Source organism: Nansenia antarctica, assembly GCF_963989245.1.
Source record: "Nansenia antarctica genome assembly, chromosome: 4".
NCBI lineage: Eukaryota > Metazoa > Chordata > Actinopteri > Argentiniformes > Microstomatidae > Nansenia > Nansenia antarctica.
Window position 1 is genome coordinate 67,020,823 of NC_137689.1, and position 20,135 is coordinate 67,040,957.

Sequence of the window (20,135 nt, forward strand, 5' to 3'; positions counted from 1 at the left end):
CATAACGATGGTATTAAGAGGTAGAATAATTCAGGTAGGAATGTGTCGGACATCACTGAAGGCCTAGGTGTGAAATGCACCGCCCGCCACTGCATTAGAATTATAAGGTTCTATCTCCATTTTTGTCAAAATTTAGTTTGTTACATAATCTGATCCATTAGGTGTTTATTAATGCCTGTGTGGTGTTATTTTTAAAATGTTGACATTTTTGAGTTAGTAATTAATCAAATACAAAGGTTCCATCTCACAAAACATAATGGAATGTAAAAACTTTGACGCTCAATATCTCTGAACTCCCTAAACGGAGATAGAACCTTATCATTCTAAGCTCACGATTTAGCAGCATTCATGGCTACATTTAGATGTCTGACAAGTAGTTAATTGCAAATGTTTTAGTATGCATGTACGATTAACAAACATGTGTCTACCAAAGGATATTAAGTTACATTTCGACAACTCAACGACTCAAGCTAAACTAAACTGTGTGGCTAGCTTAGCTAACCCACGTCCTCAAGCAAGCAAGCGAGATAGCTAAGCTAGCTGCACAATTGACTTGCGATCAAGTCTTGTCCTTTACGATCAATGTTCATTCATGTACCGATACTATTTAATGAAAAGGGTTAAGGGTGTAGCAGCTAGATTGTAAAGGTGAAAACTCACCGATCAGTGGTGTCCATTCTGTCAGCATCAACGTCAGAGCAGGTGAGACAGGGAGAGAGAAATGAGTGCGTACAAAGTACTCATATAGTGAATTCAAATAGTAAATAAAATCATCATACAATCATGAACAACTCTTAGTATAGTTGTATATTGCAATAATACATGTATGATTGTCACAAAATCCCACGGGACACGTGGACCTTCGGGAATTACTCAACATGGCTACCGCTAGCTGGTAGTGACAGTTTAATGGACATGCTGCGTGTTAACGAGCATGCTAGACCTCACCATCACATTATCATTATCTACTTAGCAGTGGCTAGGGTCATTAGTTGTAGGCCTACTGTACTAACCTTTTTGCAAAGTTGCCTAGTACATCGATAGGACAGTCGACGGCTGGTCAGAAATAAGGTTGGGATTTATTAGAAACGAATCTGGCAACGTCGTGCTAGTGCTCTCTTCAGCAACGGAGGAGAAGTGACGTGTGCCGCTGATGGACAGATGTCACGTGATTTGATTGAGGAATTGTCTACGACACTTCAATTAATAATAACTTTATTTATATATATAGCACTTTACAAGTACAATAGGTAAAAAAACAACACATTTTAAACAATATAAAAACAGCTATTTCAATTTTAAAAACACACAATTTCGCACTACAAATATAATAGATAAAAACTTAAATTTTAAACAAATTTAAAAACAACTATTTCAATTTAAAAACACACATAAATTACAACAGCACAATAAAAACAGCCTATGACATTCTACTGATTCTGCCTGTCTGATATCCAGTGGAAGACGGTTCCAGAGAGTTGGTGCACGGAAAGAGAACGCACGCTCACCGATTGTCTTTCTTCTAACCCAGCGGAATGATGAGCAGGGCAGAGCCTTGTGAGCGCAGAGCCCTTGAGGGCACATATGGGACGAGAAGGTCCTTTAAATCATTATGGCCAATTAATATTGATATAATATTAATATTGATATAATATTAATATAAGCGTCTTTGAGCCTCGGAAAAGCGCTATATAAATGTAATGAATTATTATTATTATTATTATTATTAATATTGTATCTATGGTGGTTAAGTTAAATATAATCGATCAAATCGGTGATCGCTTTATTTGGCTGCTTGAAGGTGGGACCAGACCTGGGACCGGACCAATGTCTCCGCCTTCCGTGATTCTGATTGGCTGAAGCCAAACATCCGTCAAGACGCGACAGGAAAGTGTGTGATTCGAGAGAGAAGAGTTGGACAGTATTGAGAACAATCCCGGTGTCACTGTTTGGTACAACAATCGGTCCAAAAAACAAGATAAAACATCCTCAGCTTGTTATTCTGTAAAATGGTGGGAGTCAAAGTCATTGGAAATGATTCAGAATTCCAACCCGAGCTAGCAGCCGCCGGCTCGAGGCTCGCCGTAGTGAAGTTCACAATGGCCGGGTAAGGCTCAACTCTACTCCCAGGCCTTGAGGCTAGCTAGCTAGCTAGTTATGGAGATGAATTAAGAAGTAACTAGGTTAGTTCTGATTTCAAATGAGATCGATACACGTTTTTTATTGATGTCGTAGTGTAAATTGGGCAGTGAATTAAAGTGTCCTACTGTTAATTCACGTCTCAGGATCGAAGGCGGAACCACAACAACCACGCTCTGTCCAAGGCTAGCTATGACTTAGCAATATCAGATGCTGCACACGTACGACAGCCAGCCAAAGCTAGTAGCTAGTTAGCCAGCTAACAAGCTAACTTTCCTCAGTTTCTGACATGGCTAAGACTTCATTATGAGCTTCTAAACGAACCTCAAGCTCATTCATATGTTGTCAACAAATGATAGCTGGTGTGTTTTATGCGTTGCTTGCTTGTACATTATTATGCCAGATTGATTTCCGGTCATGAGTTTTAGCAAGTAGCTAAATAATAATGCACTTGTCTCCGCAGGTGCCAACCCTGTGTCAGAATAGCCTCTGCGTTCAACATGTTTAGCAACAAATACCCACAAGTTATTTTTCTCGAAGTAGATGTGCACGTATGTCAGGTGAGTTTCTTCTCTTTGTTTTCTATGTTCTTTGATTACTGCTTGTTGCCTCTGATGACGCGTTCTGACATGATACAGCTGGAGAGATGGTTGCATTTCTTCATGTTTTGACCATATTTTGACCATATTTTGACCATATTTTGACCATGTTTTGACCATGTTTTGACCATATTTTGACCATGTTTTGACCACGTTTTGACCATGTTTTGACCATGTTTTGACCATGTTTTGACCATATTTTGCCCATGTTTTGACCATATTTTGACCATGTTTTGACCATGTTTTGCCATGTTTGACATTTATGTGTAACAGACCAGGGTAGGGAACACAAACGGTTGAAATATGTTGGTCCAGCAAAGGTCAGAAGGGTCTGTCATGAAGTGTCACTCAAGAAGCAACCTCACTATGGCATAGTGGCATAGTGAGATAGTGAGGTTGCTTCTTGAGTGACACTTCATGACAGACCGTTCTGACCTTTGCTGGACCAACATATTTCAACCGTTTGTGTTCCCTACCCTGGTCTGTTACACACACATGTCAAACCAACTGTTTTCTCAGCCTGTAGTTGCTATAGCTCTTGGTGAACCAGCTGTTATGGCAGAAATTGTATTTTTCTGTATTTATGTAACCTGTTATCAAGCCATAGCTTGATGACCTGTGTTTAAATGTAACACTGTTACTAATAGCCACAATTCCTTCACAATTTATCGAACATGCCTTATTGCCTTTCAAGAACAACGAGCACCCTGACCACGTTGGACGACAGCAAAGTGGTCAACACACACACATTTCTCACAATGGGGGTTGTGGAGGGAACTTGTTGGTCTTGGGGGCTGTTTAGATTGCCATGTATAATAAAATGCTTTTCTTTCAGGCGACGGCCGCAGCCAACAACATCTCTGCGACCCCCACGTTTTTGTTCTTCCGGAACAAAGTGCGTGTAGACCAGTATCAGGGTGCAGACGCCTCAGGACTAGAGGAGAAGATAAAACAGCATGTAGAAAATGACCCTGGGAGCAACGAAGACGTAGACATTCCAAAGGGATATGTGAGTATCGCCCAGTCCCAAATGGACCACCTACCTCCTGCTCCCCTGTGCGACTTGTGGAGATGTAATAAGCAATATGGCACGCATTCCAAACACCCAGCCATATTGTCCAATGCCATATCAGTGTGTAAGGTGAAGCTATTGGTGTCTTGCTTCCACATATAACATCCTCTTAGATATAGGTGCATAGGGGGTAAGGGCTAGGGAGTAGACATGGGGTATAGATACGTTACACATTAAAAAGCACAACCACACTCCATTAATCTAAATTATACAATTGTATTTAATTTGTCAATGCAGAGTTGGAATGGTAAGAATGAAGAAGAATGTCAGAGGAGCATGCACCACCTTATTGACTTGGATCCACCATTAATATCCCCTAATATATGTATAATAAACTGATATTTAGTCATTTATAGAGTAACTCTCTTTGATCACCAATGACATTGCTGTTAAAAGCGAAGCATGAACAAACATGGGTAGGTTTTGATCCAGAGCCACCATGTCCAAGAATCCTGGGGAGCAATGTGTTGCATTGTCAAGGGCCTCCGCCCACACCCTTGTTGTAAACAGTTGGTAACACTGTAATGTGTGTTTGTTCAGATGGACCTGATGCCATTTGTCAGCAAAACTGGGTGTGAATGCCTCAACGAGAGTGACGACAGCGGCTTTGACAACTGCTTAATCAAGGATTCCACCTACTTGGAGTCTGACTGTGACGAACAGGTGGGTTTACAGACTTAAAGGTGCAATCCTTTGTTAGTTTTTCTGCCACTTGTTTTAGGTATAAAGCTTACATACGGTAAATAAAACAAAAACACTTAGCTGAAACCTATTTAAGTGTGTGTGTGACTGTGTGTGTGTGTGTGTGTGTGAGACTGTGTGTGTGTGTGTGTGTGTGTGTGTGTGTGTGTGTGTGTGTGTGACTGTGTGTGTGTGTGTGTGTGTGTGTGACACTTCTCACGTATATGACACTCATATGGTGAGAACGGACTATAAATGCATGCGTTTTGTGTGTGATATTTCGTCATATCCGTCTTTATGTTGCCCCCCCCAGCTCCTCATTACAATGGCCTTCAATCAGCCTGTGAAGCTGTTTTCCATGAAGCTTCAGTCCGATGAATTCGGTGAGACTTCCCTCTACCTATGTGTATATCAGGTGAGGAGGCTGGTGGAGGTAGAAATCGGAGGACGGGCTTATTGTAATACATGAGCCTGTCCTCTGATTTCTACCTCCACCAGCCTCACAAAGACCATATCAAGGTGACCGTATTTTAGTTGTGTGCTAAGGATGACGTTCATTGAGTTATTTAACACTCCAAGTAAGACTTTTCTTTGAGAAACAAACGCATTTGAAATCTAACCCCTTTGCTTAGTATAGCTGATGGCCTTTAGTGGAATAATACTGATGAGGATCTCTGTAGTTTGTTGTTCAGTTGCCTTCTTTTTGACGAGAATCAACATTGTCATTTGTGTAGTTTTCTCATATCATTTTTCTCTCTCTGTTTTGTTTGTTTCTGGAACACAGCCCAGGCACCAAAGTGTGTGAAGATCTTCATCAACCTGCCCCGCTCGATGGACTTTGACGACGCGGAGCGGAGCGAGCCCACCCAGGCCTTGGAGCTGGCCGAGGAGGACTTCAAGGACGTCGGCCTGATCCCGCTGCGCTACGTCAAGTTCCAGAACGTCCAGAGTGTCACTGTAGGTCATCGACTGTTCAACTGAAGTCCTCTTTCTTTCTGAATTCCTTTATCAGGCTGTATCATAAGAAACCCTTCTCTTGGCTAAGTAGTGACTGAATTTTGAGCTGCACTCAGTCTGACATGATTTATACGCTCAGTTTATAAAATACATGAACAGCATTACAAATCTTGGTTCATCAGTCATGTGTAGTGCAAGAGGGCCATCTAGTGGTGAAATGAAATAGTTTTGTCTGGACTGAAGCCTCTAGTTGTGTGCTGTAAATCCACTATACTCCCTGATTATGATGAATGACTTTGAAATACCTCAATGACAGCAGGTCAGTTCCATTTCCTTATTAGAGTAGATTATAGTAGTAGTAGATTAGATTATATGTAGTAGAATGTCATTCCTTGAGCGTTACAGATGTGACATGACGCGATATGCAGAAATTACTGAGTGTGGCTTTAAAGAAAAATACAAACTCACATTTTAAACTGGAAACACAACATGAGTTCCAACTGAAAATTACAGAAAAGAAAGACATTGTATTTCATGTTTTGCTTGACAAGGCAATCTGGGATTTACACATCTTTCTAAAGACACAATCTATAGCCAATTATTCTTATATATTTAGAATATAACTTCTAAAGGCCTCATGTGCTTTAATTGAACTGTCTAACCCCACCAGAATCCAAAATATAAGATTTACTACATTGTTTGTAAACATTGTAATTGCAAACACCCTGAATAGCTTCAAAACACGGTTTAAACTATACTTTTGATCTCATGGGTGATCAAACCTTGCTTGAATACATTGCTCTGTCTATGCATTTCAGAGTGGTTGCATTTCTTATGCCCCATCCCTCGGCTGTTTACCAAAAAGGATGGCAGGGAACGTTGTTGTTTGAGTCCCTGGTTGTCCCTTTAATGTCCTAATCTTTCTCTTTCTTGTGTTTCAGCTATTTATCAAGTCTAACCAAGGGGATGAGGAGACAACAAAAATAAATTACCTGACTTTTATTGGGACCCCTGTACAGGCAACAAACATGAATGACTTCAAGCGGGTAAGAATAGGCCTAGTACCTCACAATCATCTCTGCTATTTCTTTAACAATATCAGCATAGTCTAATTGGTACTGGTATAGTGACATTGTTATTGCACATTAATTGATTTCAGACTCATGGATTTTGATACTGTTGTTTGAGAAATGGCATAATATATTAAGATTGTGCATTTGAAGTCCTCACTCAATTCAGCATATTTGGGAAAATGTTGAGGGAACAGAAGATTTTAGATTCCTTCATTTTGAATAGATAATAATAATAAAAAAGTAAAGTATGTTTAGAAATACTGAATAAAACCTTATTGAAATAGTTATCCCTGTGCTTTTTGTTGATTTTTTATTATTGATTATTATTATTATTTTGAATCTAGGTGGTGGGTAAGAAAGGAGAGAGTCACTGAGAAAGAGAAGAAGACTGGACACATTGCTGCGACCCCTCTAAGGACTTCCCTCTGCCAAAGCTGCCGAGTTATCGCCACTGTAACAAACACATACCATTCTTGTCTGTCTCCAGTCCTCTGTTTTTCCAAGTGAAATCAGCATTGAGGCGACTCATTCAAACATTTTTATTGTAATTCAGAAAACACTGTAAATAAACAGAATCCTTTTTCAAAGGCATGTTGGTACTTGATGTCTTTGAATGGAATTTAAGTCTTTAGTCCGCAACCCCTCAAGGAAAGTAAATTATAAACTTTTCTGTATTATAAATTAGAATTACTAAATTAAGTGTGCTTGCAGTAGTAAGCAACACTCAATGTTATTGTACACATATATTTATTATTATAGCAAAATTTGCCCCAGCTACTCGTTCCCACTCGCGTTGCTATTGTCCCGTGGAAGGTTACAGAATACGGTTTGCCCACAATTCCATGTTTTGCGGAGAAACCCTAAACCCACAACTGCCCCCTACTGGCTGTGAGGGGCAAGCATCACAATTTCCACAGGAATTGTCCCTGTCTAGTTTGTTTTACTGTTATTATTGGTATTTATTGGTGTCACACATGCAGGAAATAATAGTCAACATATACAAGCACATAAATGCACATTAAATGCATAAAAGTTTATTACAAAACAAAATATACAACATACATAGTTAACATAATACAATAGACTGCATAGACCTAATTGCAGTTGCAGTTTCATGTTGCAATGAGTGCATCCCATTCAATAGCCTTATAGATGCTAGCACAAAGCTAATGGGAACTCTATTCATTGTATACATTGTAGTACTATGTTGTGCAGAATATATTTTGGAATTGTGTGCACCTGCTTACTGCAAGTGCCATGTTGTCACTGCAGAAGAAGGAAGAATTACTGTCCAAGGAAATGTTGAAACTGGGATTGAGTGTACCAGGTGCATGGAGGTAGTATTAACTATAGAGGATTTCATGGATGATGAAACCAATCATATTTTTAACTAAGGTAATTTGAATAAAAATAACACATTTTCTATCTGTCGGACTGTTCTACATTTGAATTGGGAAGAGCATGTTGCATTACCACTCATGACCGCATGGTGTCACTAGATGCACACTAACAGATTTACTTCAACTACCGACCTTCTGAAAGTAGCGGCGTCTGCTGAAAGGCCCCTTGACGAGAAGAGACTCACATTTTCAATTAATTAGTTATATAAGCCCTTTCATATTGTAAAATTACCAAATCTAACCAATATTTGACTGAAGGGATTTCACTAATGATATATTGACGTAACCACCTTTCTGCAATTTTAGAAGTTTGAATTTTAGCTTGTTTCAAACATTGAAACAAAATAGAATGAAAAGCAGAATGTGTCAAATATTAGCTATAGCTGGCATGGTTACCAGCCTGCACCTACAGTATTCTGCATTTAATTTGACCATTGCATTGTCCTCTGTAATTATTCGGCCATGTAAGTGCTACACATGGTTTCATTAGAATATGTACATTTCTTCCCTACTGCTATTACCTTTTTTGACAAAATAAGGGGAAACATTGTCCACATTCTTTATGGACTGGCATCACAGATACAGTATGATCAAGGCACAAGGGTATTTTTCAGACATGTGTATTCATTTGAATTATGATTGACACAAATATCATGTAGTGTAGCTTTGCATTGATCACAATTGCCTCTAGATTCGGTTACCTAATTAAATATGAAATCTGTATTTATTTAATAGCTTTTACTTCAAAGTCTTTTTGAAGTATTTTTCCCCAGGGTAGTAACCTACCCTCGTTCAATCGCAACTCAAATGGCTCATAAACTAATAAAACTTTACTTGATTGGACCCTATAGACCCCCATGTACAAAATACAGTAAAGCTCAGCTCACAACAAACAGAGGAAGGGTGTTTTTGAATGTGTATGAAATAAGAAATAAGATAACTAATTAAAAGGCCTACTTTTGTTTTTAAGAACTAGTGCTTCTCACAAGGCTGGGTTTGTTCTGCGTACTTCTTGTCCTTTCATGTGCATTATTTCAATAATACATGACATATTTATACAAATCAAAGGTTTCGATCAAAAGAATGATGAAGACTGAACTAATTTGTCTAATCTGACATCACCTGTGACTGTCCTCTCTGTGTGAGATGGTTAGAGATATCCTACGGCAAATAAAAACTATGGCATATGTTAGAAGCATTTTCATTTGTGCCACAGCCCACATCATAAAAAAAAAACAACGCACAGCAATGTCCTCTTCCCCCGTCATATTAATGTTCTCCTGTCTAATTTGGTGGAGAGGAGGAGGAGGAGGAGGAGGAGGACAGAGAGGTCTGTGTTGAGGAGCAAGTCCCCTGGATCCTTCATCAAAGACCCTACATCAGGACGAAACCCACAGAGGAATCTGTGTGAGGGTGGAGAGTTGGGCATCAGCCACCGACTGACGACGGCCTGATGAGATGCTCAGATGGGGTGAAACGTATATACACGGGATCCGGATGAAACATGTTGGTCAATTTAACCGCCTTATGTCGGGATTAAAAGTTGCTTTCATCATGGAGCTATATATATTAAAGCGGTGGTCTATCCTAGTTTAATACACATGTTCAACCATTTTATGGATGCTGTCCTGACTCTAAAACATTGCTCTTTCAAAATAAAAACCCTTTATGGATTGTGTTATTCCCTATAGTGTTTTCATATAAATATGACGCTCGGAAGACTGTGATAAAGGTGTGACTTGCCTTTCCAAAATGGATGTGCCCATTTTTAACAGATTCTTTCATGTTTCTATAAATTAAAATGAGAACTGTATAAATTCATTAGTTACTGCTGCATATGTCATTAATGCTCAGATTGAATGTTTTTTTTAATTCCACTGAGGTTAGATTAACGACCTACTGAATGATTTGGTGGTTGCTGGATTGTAGATCAGTGGTCCCCAAATCATGGGGTTTGGAACCGTTGGTAGCATTTGGCACATCCAAGCCAGAGTAAGAGAGTAGGGTGTGTGCTTCAGTCCTATGCTCCCAACTGTAAGTCTTTTCCATGCAGGAAAAATAGCACCAAAATGATATTGCAAAGACCTATGTTATTGAATCTCATGCCTTCCAAACAATGTTATGTGTGTGTGTTTATATTGATCATGCCGGGGAAATTTAATTTGCATTAAAAGTATTTTTGTTATCAAATTAAAAAGTACATGCCAGGTCAATATGATACATGATAAGTACATATGATCCTATCACTCCTATCAAGAGTAGTGGCACTAGTGCACCCAGACTGTCTCACAAGGGGCGTATTGAGGTAAGGTAAAACATGGCAGCACACTCAGAAATAAATATATAGAAATATAAGATGTAGAGCAGGTAATCATTTCAGCTCAACTGTACACGTTCCATTTCTATGTTGAACATTATCAACGCTTCACCACCAGGGAGGTGATTCAGTGTACAGTCATGCTGTCAACTCATGGGGGCGTTGGACGTGTGGGTGGGAAGAAGATCTCAGCGCCCCTGGGTTCTTGACCTTTCCACTCTATACTTTACTCCACAAGTGGTCTAAAGCTGTAGCAGAAGGAAGACACTGGTAAAACGCATGAATTAAAACCGATTTTTAGCCATGGTAAGTGAGAGTAGCATGCCGTTAATGACTTGGCTTTGTTTGGCCGAGGATGTAAAACAGTTAACAGAAGAATTGGCTGATATTGGTATGCCCGACATACAGTACTACATGTGTTTACTTGACAGGTCATGAAGTTGCTTGACTCGTGGACAACAGCCCGTGGGTTACAGGGGAGGCTGGTGGAGGTAGAAATCGGAGGACAGGCCCATTTTAATGCACGGAACGGAATGAGGAATGGTATCTGATGAGAAATGGTATCTGTTATATCCTGAGGACTATGAACCTCACCTGTATAACATGTATGACTCAGACAACGGTGGTAACTTGAGTATTTATTGTTCTCTACTGTGGAGCCCCACGTTAGATCAAACATACAGAACAACATGGCCTCTTAAATACCCAGGATGCATAGCGTATACCCAGGATGCATAGCGTTAACAAAACCATAGCAACAGTGAATACATCACATCTCCTCCCCCCTTACAATAAATGTCCCATTTAACATCAGCTAGAAAATCTTCAAATAACACCATAACTATCTAGATGCCTGTAACAAAAACAATAACAATCCTGGGGTGAGGGTAGACCACCTCAAACCCCTGACTATACCCATGGAGATTATTCTGCTCCAGTTGAATTGGGTAAGTCAAGCTATAATTCCAAACGATCAGGAGGCCGCCGCTGTCTTTCAGGATATCGCCGTGCAGCTGGAACCTCAGGGTCTCTGTGTCTCTGTAGTGGGCTCGGACCAGAGGCAGAATCAGGCGGAGGTGTTACAGTCTCTTTGATTGGAGAGTCAGGTGCTGCGGCAGCAACCTCAGGCTCAGGCTCAGGCATAAAATAATCTGAAACTTCTGCAGGTAGATCAAGAGGCGGTGTATCGAGAGGGTCCTTGGCAAGCAGCGGGGTGTGTGTTGGAGCTTGTAATAGCTGGTCGATGTGCCTTCTCCAGACGATGTCAGTAGCAGTTTGAACCGTATATGATACCGGTCCAGTCTGTGCAATGATGGTGGCAGGAATCCACTTAGGTCCACTGCAGTAATTCCTTGCCAACACAGATTCACCTGGAGTGAAAACTCTGAACTTGGTTTGTCCTCTTTGTTGGATTTGTTTCTTCTGCTGCTGTGAAACTGTCTCTTTCACTGACGTTGGCTTCAGGAGGTCAAAGTTGGATCTAAGCTCTTTTTGTAGCAACAAGCTGGCAGGTGATACTTTTGTAGTTGCATGTGGCGTGTTGCGATACGTCAGTAGGAATCTGTGCAGCCGCTGATGGAGGGTTCCCTGTCCTTGTGATGCCTTTAATGCATTTTTCATCGTTTGCACAAACCTTTCAGCGAGGCCATTCGATGACGGGTGATAAGGTGCTGATCTTATGTGCTGTATGCCATTTGCTTGCACGAAAGCAGCCATTTCCTGGGACACGAACTGTGGTCCATTGTCAGAGACGAGTTGAACGGGACATCCAAAACGGCTGAACATTTCTCCCAGCTTCTCAATTGTCTTTCCTGTTGTGGTGGATCTCATGATAGCCACTTCAGGCCATTTACTGTGTGCATCCACAGCGACAAGTAGCATTCTGTCCTCAAAAGGTCCTGCGAAATCAATATGCACACGATGCCATGGCCTTTCTGGAAAGCTCCAGGGGTGCAGAGGAGCTAGTTGAGGATTGTTCCTGATTTTCTGACATGAGGAACAGGCTTTTGCTATCTCCTCTATCTGTCCATCCATATTTGGCCACCAAAAGTAGCTTCTTGCTATTTCCTTCATCCTTACTATTCCACTGTGTCCTGAGTGGAGTTTCTGCAACACTGGTTTGCGTAGTGTTGGTGGTATAACCACTCTCCTTCCCCACAGCAAACATCCAGACTGCACCGTCAGTTCCGCCCTCCTCGCGAGGTAAGGTTTCAAAGCACCGTCGTTGCTGCCAGAGTGGCCCTTTACAACAATGTCCAAGACAGCTGACAAGACCGGGTCATTGCGTGTGGCCTTCTTCACTTGTTCAGCTGAAACTGGCGCATCATCCACCTGACTGAAATAGGCAACGTGCTCAGTGTGCAACTCTGGTTTGGTGACAGGGAGTGGCAACCTTGATAAGCCATCGGCGTTGCAATGTGAGTCTGCTTTACGATACTTTATGACATATGAATGCCCAGACAACAGCAGCGCCCATCGTTGCAGACGGCTTGCGGCGAGAGACGGTATCCCGGTATGTGGTCCAAGGATGGTTGTAAGAGGTCGGTGATCGGTAAGGAGTGTAAATTTCCGTCCATATAAGTACTGATGGAATTTACGAACGCCAAAAATTATGCTTAACGCTTCCCTCTCCAGCTGAGCATAATTGGCTTCGGCTTTGTTTAAAGTCCTTGAAGCAAAGGCAATGGGCCTTTCATCCCCATTTGGCATTATGTGTGAGATAACTGCACCCACCCCGTATGGAGATGCATCACAGGCCAGATGGATTTGGAGTGACGGGTCATAATGGGTTAGGACCTCTGACCCCACTAACACATCCTTTGATTTCTGAAAAGCCTCCTGGCATGCTTTATTCCATCCTCGTCGCCAATTTATGTTATATCCTGAGGACTATGAACCTCACCTGTATAACATGTATGACTCAGACAACGGTGGTAACTTGAGTATTTATTGTTCTCTACTGTGGAGCCCCACGTTAGATCAAACATACAGAACAACATGGCCTCTTAAATACCCAGGATGCATAGCGTATACCCAGGATGCATAGCGTTAACAAAACCATAGCAACAGTGAATACATCACAGTATCTTACACCATTCCCCATTCCATTCCGTGCATTACAATGAGCCCGTCCTCCGATTTCTACCTCCATCAGCCTCCCCAGATGGGTCATTACAGTAGCCACGGCTACGTTAACATGCCAAGTCATTTTCAGAGGACATACAGCATAGTACTCTGGAGATCAGAGATAGGCTGTTATCAAAATACCAACAGTCTCATTCTGACAACAGTCAACCTCCCACATCAACATGTGGAGAATCAAGACTGGGCCTAAACCAACAAGTTGTCTTTTGAAAAGAACCAAATGACTGACATGGAGATGGAGACCCAGTACGTTCAAGCATCTCGGCTGATATCTGGAGCCTCAGATCATTCTGCTACCCCCAGTTTCCTTGTTCACGAGACAACGGCCAACTCTTGGCCATGTGTCCCTCCCTGTTTGGCACGTTGCTGTCCAACATGGTCTCACTGCCACTATTCCTCCCCCTGGTGTCTCTGTCTGGAACCCTGTGTAGCTCAGAGAACATGGCCGACCTGGCAGAAGAAGCTTCTCCTTTCACATCCTAGCCTCCCTCAGTGTCTGGGACACCACTGGAATATGTCCATGAGATATCAGACCTCCAACAGCAGCAGCAGCAGCAGCAGCAGTGCTGTATTCTCGCTGGGCTGAGACAGCTTCTTAGAGATGGCTCTTACAGCCTGCATCCTTATACAGGCCAGTGTCACAACATTTATCATTACTTCTACTACTACTACTACTACTACTACTACTACTACTACTACTACTACTACTACTACTACTACTACTACTACTACTACTACTACTACTACTACTACTTCTACTACTACTACTACTACTACTACTACTACTACTACTACTACTACTACTACTACTACTACTATTACTACTACTACTACTACTACTACTACTACTACTATTACTACTACTACTACTACTACTTCTACTACTACTACTACTACTACTACTACTACTACTACTACTACTATTACTACTACTACTACTACTACTACTACTGCTACTACTACTACTACTACTACTAGTACTACTACTACTACTACTACTACTACTACTACTACTACTACTACTACTTCTACTAGTACCACTACTACTACTACTACTTCTACTAGTACCACTACTACTACTACTACTACTACTACTACTATTACTACTACTACTACTACTATTACTACTACTACTACTACTAGTACTACTACTACTACTACTACTACTACTACTACTACTACTACTACTACTTCTACTAGTACCACTACTACTACTACTACTACTACTACTACTACTACTACTACTACTACTACTACTACTACTACTACTACTATTACTACTACTACTACTATTACTACTACTACTACTACTACTACTACTACTACTTCTACTAGTACCACTACTACTACTACTACTACTACTACTACTACTACTACTACTACTATTACTACTACTACTACTACTACTACTACTACTACTACTACTACTACTACTACTACTACTACTACTACTACTACTACTACTACTACTACTACTACTACTACTACTACTAAGAAGAGAAAATACAGCTTGCGGAAAATGCATCTTTTGAATTTGGGAGAACATATAAATAATATATATATACAGTTTTTCTCTACCGCTTTAACACTAACACAAACACTCAAACACAATGACCAAAACCTGAAACTGGTGTATTTTATCTCACACCAATTCTTCACAATGACAAACACATTTCTTGCTTATCACTCATTCTGTAGCTGTAAACACAGTTAACAAAACACTAAATACAATTCTCTACATTTGGCACACTCTTCCTTGATAAAATCTCCTGTGTTCACACAGAAAACACTACCATTCAGAATGCTAAACTCAAACCACCAATCACACAATCACACTCCTCATATGGGCAAACACCTATTGCATTTGAATTAGCAATCATAGCTTTAGCAATAAAAGGACCAAAGGTGAGCTCTCCTGTGTTGAAATATATCTGGATTCGTCATGCCAGGCGATACTTTCCCCTCTGCTTGGCCAGAGAGAAAATTGCCTGTGATGTCGACAAGGTCTTGTGGCCTTTGTGTAGAGTATATGCAGAAGGCTTTTTTTAAATTATTATTATTTGTTCTGTATGAAGAACACTTTACAAATCCAACTGTCATTGCTGAGATGTGTACAGTATTTCAGAATTTAAAAAAAACGTTCTATTCTTGTATTTGTGTGTTTTATATTTGAGTATGAAAATATAACTGTTTATAACAGGCTACTGTACGTATGTAGAGTAACACTGAAAATGCAAAAGGCCTACTGATAATCTTATCATATTACTGTTTTCCGCTGATCATAGTGTTTTCCATTGTGCACATCAGTGTTCAATTGGTTGTTACAAATCTATTCATTTGATGGTGTGTGTTTGTCATTTGACGACAACATTTCATTTTGAGAAGACATAACATTATTTTGAAAGCAGTGTTTGCTTTTGCAAGAGATTTGTGGAGTTTAGGGTTTTGTGTGTGAGTTTTTGGATTTGTGAGAGAGTTAAGAGAAAATGAGCCATGCTTTCAGAAAACGTGTGAAAGCGATAGAGAAAAACTGTAATGAATATTAGAGAGTTGTATCTGTATCTTGTATCAAGAACAGAAAGTTTGACACTAAGGTCTGTAGGGTTTGAATTGGGGGTCAACGAGTGGACTACCTGTGAACGGGTTCTATCTTCAAAACATCTGAAAAAAACCAATTGTTCTTTTACAAACAAGTCTAAAGGCACTTCTAGTGTATAGCTTGAGGGTGCTTCTCTGAAGTGCGAGTCTTTGTCAGCACCACAGGTAGGAGGCACATCAAACTCTGCGAGTGAGAACATCAAACTCTCACTTACTCACTATTCTATCTGCCAGTCAGTCTTTCTGAGGGTTGTCCAAGCGGAGATCTGGCCCTCTCTTTAGTCCAGGTTGAGCTGGGGATCCGTCATGGTACAAGATGACTCACCACCATGCCGGTGACTGACACTACGCCAAGTTTGCCCATGACTTGTCCTCCTCAACGGTATGAACTACAGTGTGTGAGGGGGGACTTGCACTTTGGCTACCTGTCACTGGCCTTGTTCTCCCTGAGCTGGTGCTACACAGCCCACTGAGTGGCAGAGGGTTTAGCACGGGGCGTAACCCTGACTGCTCATCCAGTGGCCTGCGTTGGACTCGGACAGTTGGTGGACGGTGGCCATATGGACATGTCCATGACTGACTCATGCCACTGTTGCATCATGGCTCTCTGTTTGGACAGGGAGGCCATCTTGGAACAGAGCAGCCTGCCCATTGCTGTTGATGTGTAAATGTGTTGTTTTTTCTCTGGACAGATCACCACTGTTCTTTTTGTGTTGTGTTTTTGTTTTAGATCTGTGCTTTGTGGGTCACACTTTGTGTTGTTGATCTTGTATTTATTTTTTTGTAGCAATCCTTTAGAAACAATGACAGTATATATAGTGTTTGTTTAATACAATGTTACCATCATTACCATGGCACTTGGTGTGTTTGTAATGGATTGGACTTGCAATCCAATTACATTTTCTAGCAAAATCCTATGATGCAAAAATAAATCAATGGTCTGAGCCCTTTCAGTAGGGTTATGTTATAAGACTTCTTCCCTCTTCCAATTGGACGTTATCTTTTGCCTTGAAGTCAATCAGGGCTCAGGAGACCGGGGTATTGTTTAATTCATGCATGTTTGAAACATGAAGACAGGGAACAACAATTAGATAAGGGAGTCAAGGAGCATTGAAGAAGACAAATCCAGGGATCAGATCAGGTCTTTAGCAACACAATGTTATTAAAATCTGCTTTGTTGAACAATAGAACAAGGCTATCTATCATAGGGGCAGAGGGGACCTGCCCTGAGAGAGTATAGCTGCATTGCCATTTATTTAAACAGAAACTAATTGAGAGTTTGAGAATAGAAAAATCTGAGAAAGTCCATACATTTTACAGATACTGGAGGTTTTGTGCAATATATTCAGCCCAAATGAGATTGTTAATGATGTGTAGAAAAGACTGCACGTGATAAACCCTCTATCTCAGAGGTTTTAGAGGGGTCATCATGGAGGGCTGAGGGGGACTGAAGGGATGGAAATACGGCTCTGTAGTCAGCTGTGGTCAGGAGAGGTCAACCCGTGGTTCGTGCTGGGTTGAGGATTGAGACGTTGTTGGATGAGCACGGACCTGCAAGTAGGTCACATTTAGGGCTGCTGTTCCTGTCAGGAGAGAGAGAGAGAGAGAGAGAGAGAGAGAGATGATGTGAGAGAGAGAGAGGGATAGAGAGGGTGTGTGTGTGAGCAAAAGAGTGTGTGTGTGTGAGAGAGAGAGAGAGAGAGAGAGACGGTGTGAAAGAGAGAGAGAGAGAGAGAGAGAGAGAGAGAGAGAGAGGGAGAGAGAGAGAGAGGGAGAGAGAGAGAGAGACGGTGAGAGAGAGAGTGAGAGAGAGAGAGACGGTGTGAGAAAGAGTGAGAGAGAGAGAGAGAGAGAGAGAGAGAGAGAGAGAGAGAGAGCGAGTCAGTCTCCACACACAGAGAGAAAGACCTTCTCCAATAATTAGTCTCAGTGTGACGTTGAAGCCGGCTGTCAGGTTGGAGGTGGGGACACGTTCCACAGCATACCTACGGAGGAGAGAGATAGGCAACAGCTCACCAGCCAAACATCATTAATTAGAGACACGGGGGAGAGAGGGAGAGAGAGAGAGAGAGAGAGAGAGAGAGAGAGAGAGAGAGAGAGAGAGAGGAAGATAGCAATGGTGTTAAAACGAGAGTGAGACAGTGCGGAGGTGTACGTGTGAATAACCATATACTTCAGAGCACACAGCAATTTGTTACATGAGAACAACATTTTGGTGATTATAATATCTTAAGGACAGAGAATTACACAAGCATTACATGCATTACATGTTGTGGACTTGTTGGGGAGAACAATTAGCCAACTTCAGGTGACTTGCCATGCCGAACACTACACTACAGTATGTTACCTTCTCGTCTACCTTCTAAGAAAAAAAAAACGTTTGACTGCATCTAGAACCAAAATGGATGCTTTGGCTTGTCGCGTTGGGTGCAATGGAGAACACTCTCTGTGGCAGGGCTTCGTGATGGGAACCAAAAATCTAAGTCAAATAAGTAGAACCTCATTGATGAGAGAGCATAAAACCCCTCTACTGAATGGTAGAGTCCCCCCCATGTACCCTGTAGACTGCACAGCCCACAACGATGCCCATATTTACCATTCAGAAGGATTGGGTTAGATCCTATTTCCGTGAACCTATTAACAGAAAGCCCTAATAGCGCCCTGAGCCCCCTGTGATACGGTGCTGAGATTAGGCAATGGTATTACTGTAAGAGGATCGGCCCAGGGGCCGAGGTGAATACAGCAAACAGGATCCCTCTCTAACTCACATCACAGGGCCTGGCAGGCTGGCATGGTTAGTGTGTGTGTGGACAACGTTGTCGTCGAAAATCCAGGATCAACAGCTCCAACGAGGCAGAGTCCAGCCGTCGCCTGGGCGCATATGGCCTGGCCAGAGGACCAGCTGCTTCCCCCTCCATCCTCCACCCTCCACCCTCCACCCTCCACCCTCCACCCTCCAACCTCCACCCCACAGCACCCTTATTCCAAAGGAATAGCGTTTCGGAATCCTATTTTTTTCAATTAACGATTTAGGAAAATTAGAAAAAATGGTTTAGAGAAAACTATAGGCTGGAAGCTGCCCTTAGGTCAGCTATAAAATGGCGGGTGATGTTCCAACAAATGACAGAGGGGAAATAACTTGTATTGGGGTTAGTTGACGAAACTAACTGCCCTTTTTTATTTAAACATACACAGAAATGGCATGATAAGTGTGTTCATTTGGGTACAACACAAAGGTTGCCATTCTTCAAGAGACTATTATTGTTTATTATTGAAACAAGTGCTTGTTTTATGACAGTGTTCTTTTTACTTATGTAAGGACTTGTGTATAGAGTCATTTCAATTGGTTCTTAAGCTAAAAAGCAGAATCATAAAAATGGCTTGCAGAAAACTACAGTAAATCATAATTCTATATGGATTTAAATGAGAGGGCTTCTGATAAGCTGATACTAGTGTAACATTCTCAAGGAGAGTTTCTTACTCCGTGCTTTGAGACCAGAGTGCTACAGAATTACATCATCTATAAAAATATATTTGGGGCAGATTTAGAAGGAAACTTTCTCTGAGTTTGGAGGATGTTGCAAAATGTCTGTGTTTAGGAGGGAAGCCACTCCTAACATAATACAGCTCCACGAGAGCTCTTCACCCTCTTCAGCAGAGGAAGGAAATGCTAGTCGTGAGATAGGCCCCTTGGCAGAAAGAATGCCATGTCATAATTTATGACTTAAAAACCATTAATTTTTCAATACACAATGTGGGGTGGCACTTCATGTTTACGGCAATAATTTCCTTAGTGAATGATTTATAGAAGTCTCATGAATCTTTCATGGAACAAACAGTAACATTAATGCTGAGCCTAAATCTCTTTACCATTTATGTTTTTACCTTTACACCCGACCAAATGCAGTCGGTTTGTGAATGCAGCCTTGTATGGACTGAACACCTACCTTGATGCAGAGCAGAGATTATGGTTTAGCTCTCATAATTGTTACCTGAATACTGGATCTATGCTTGACTTGTGTCAGCAACCATTGTCTTGCAGAGAGGTTGTTCAACCAGGGGAGGCTGGTGGAGGTAGAAATCGGAGGATGGGGTTCATTGTTGGGCATGAAATGGAATGAGGAGTGGTATCATTCCACTCCATGGATTGCAATG

At 41.3% G+C, this 20,135-nt stretch overlaps 1 protein-coding gene across 1 annotated transcript; it reads left to right on the top strand.

The window, feature by feature from the left end:
- Nucleotides 1-1,891: 1,891 nt before the first annotated feature.
- txnl1 (thioredoxin-like 1) lies at nt 1,892-7,071 on the top strand. Its single transcript, XM_080529944.1, has 8 exons — nt 1,892-2,107; nt 2,603-2,699; nt 3,574-3,747; nt 4,351-4,473; nt 4,805-4,874; nt 5,276-5,448; nt 6,390-6,494; nt 6,866-7,071. The coding sequence occupies exons 1-8, from the start codon at nt 2,010-2,012 to the stop codon at nt 6,893-6,895; spliced, it is 870 nt and encodes a 289-aa protein (XP_080386070.1). The 5' UTR covers nt 1,892-2,009; the 3' UTR covers nt 6,896-7,071.
- Nucleotides 7,072-20,135: the final 13,064 nt, after the last annotated feature.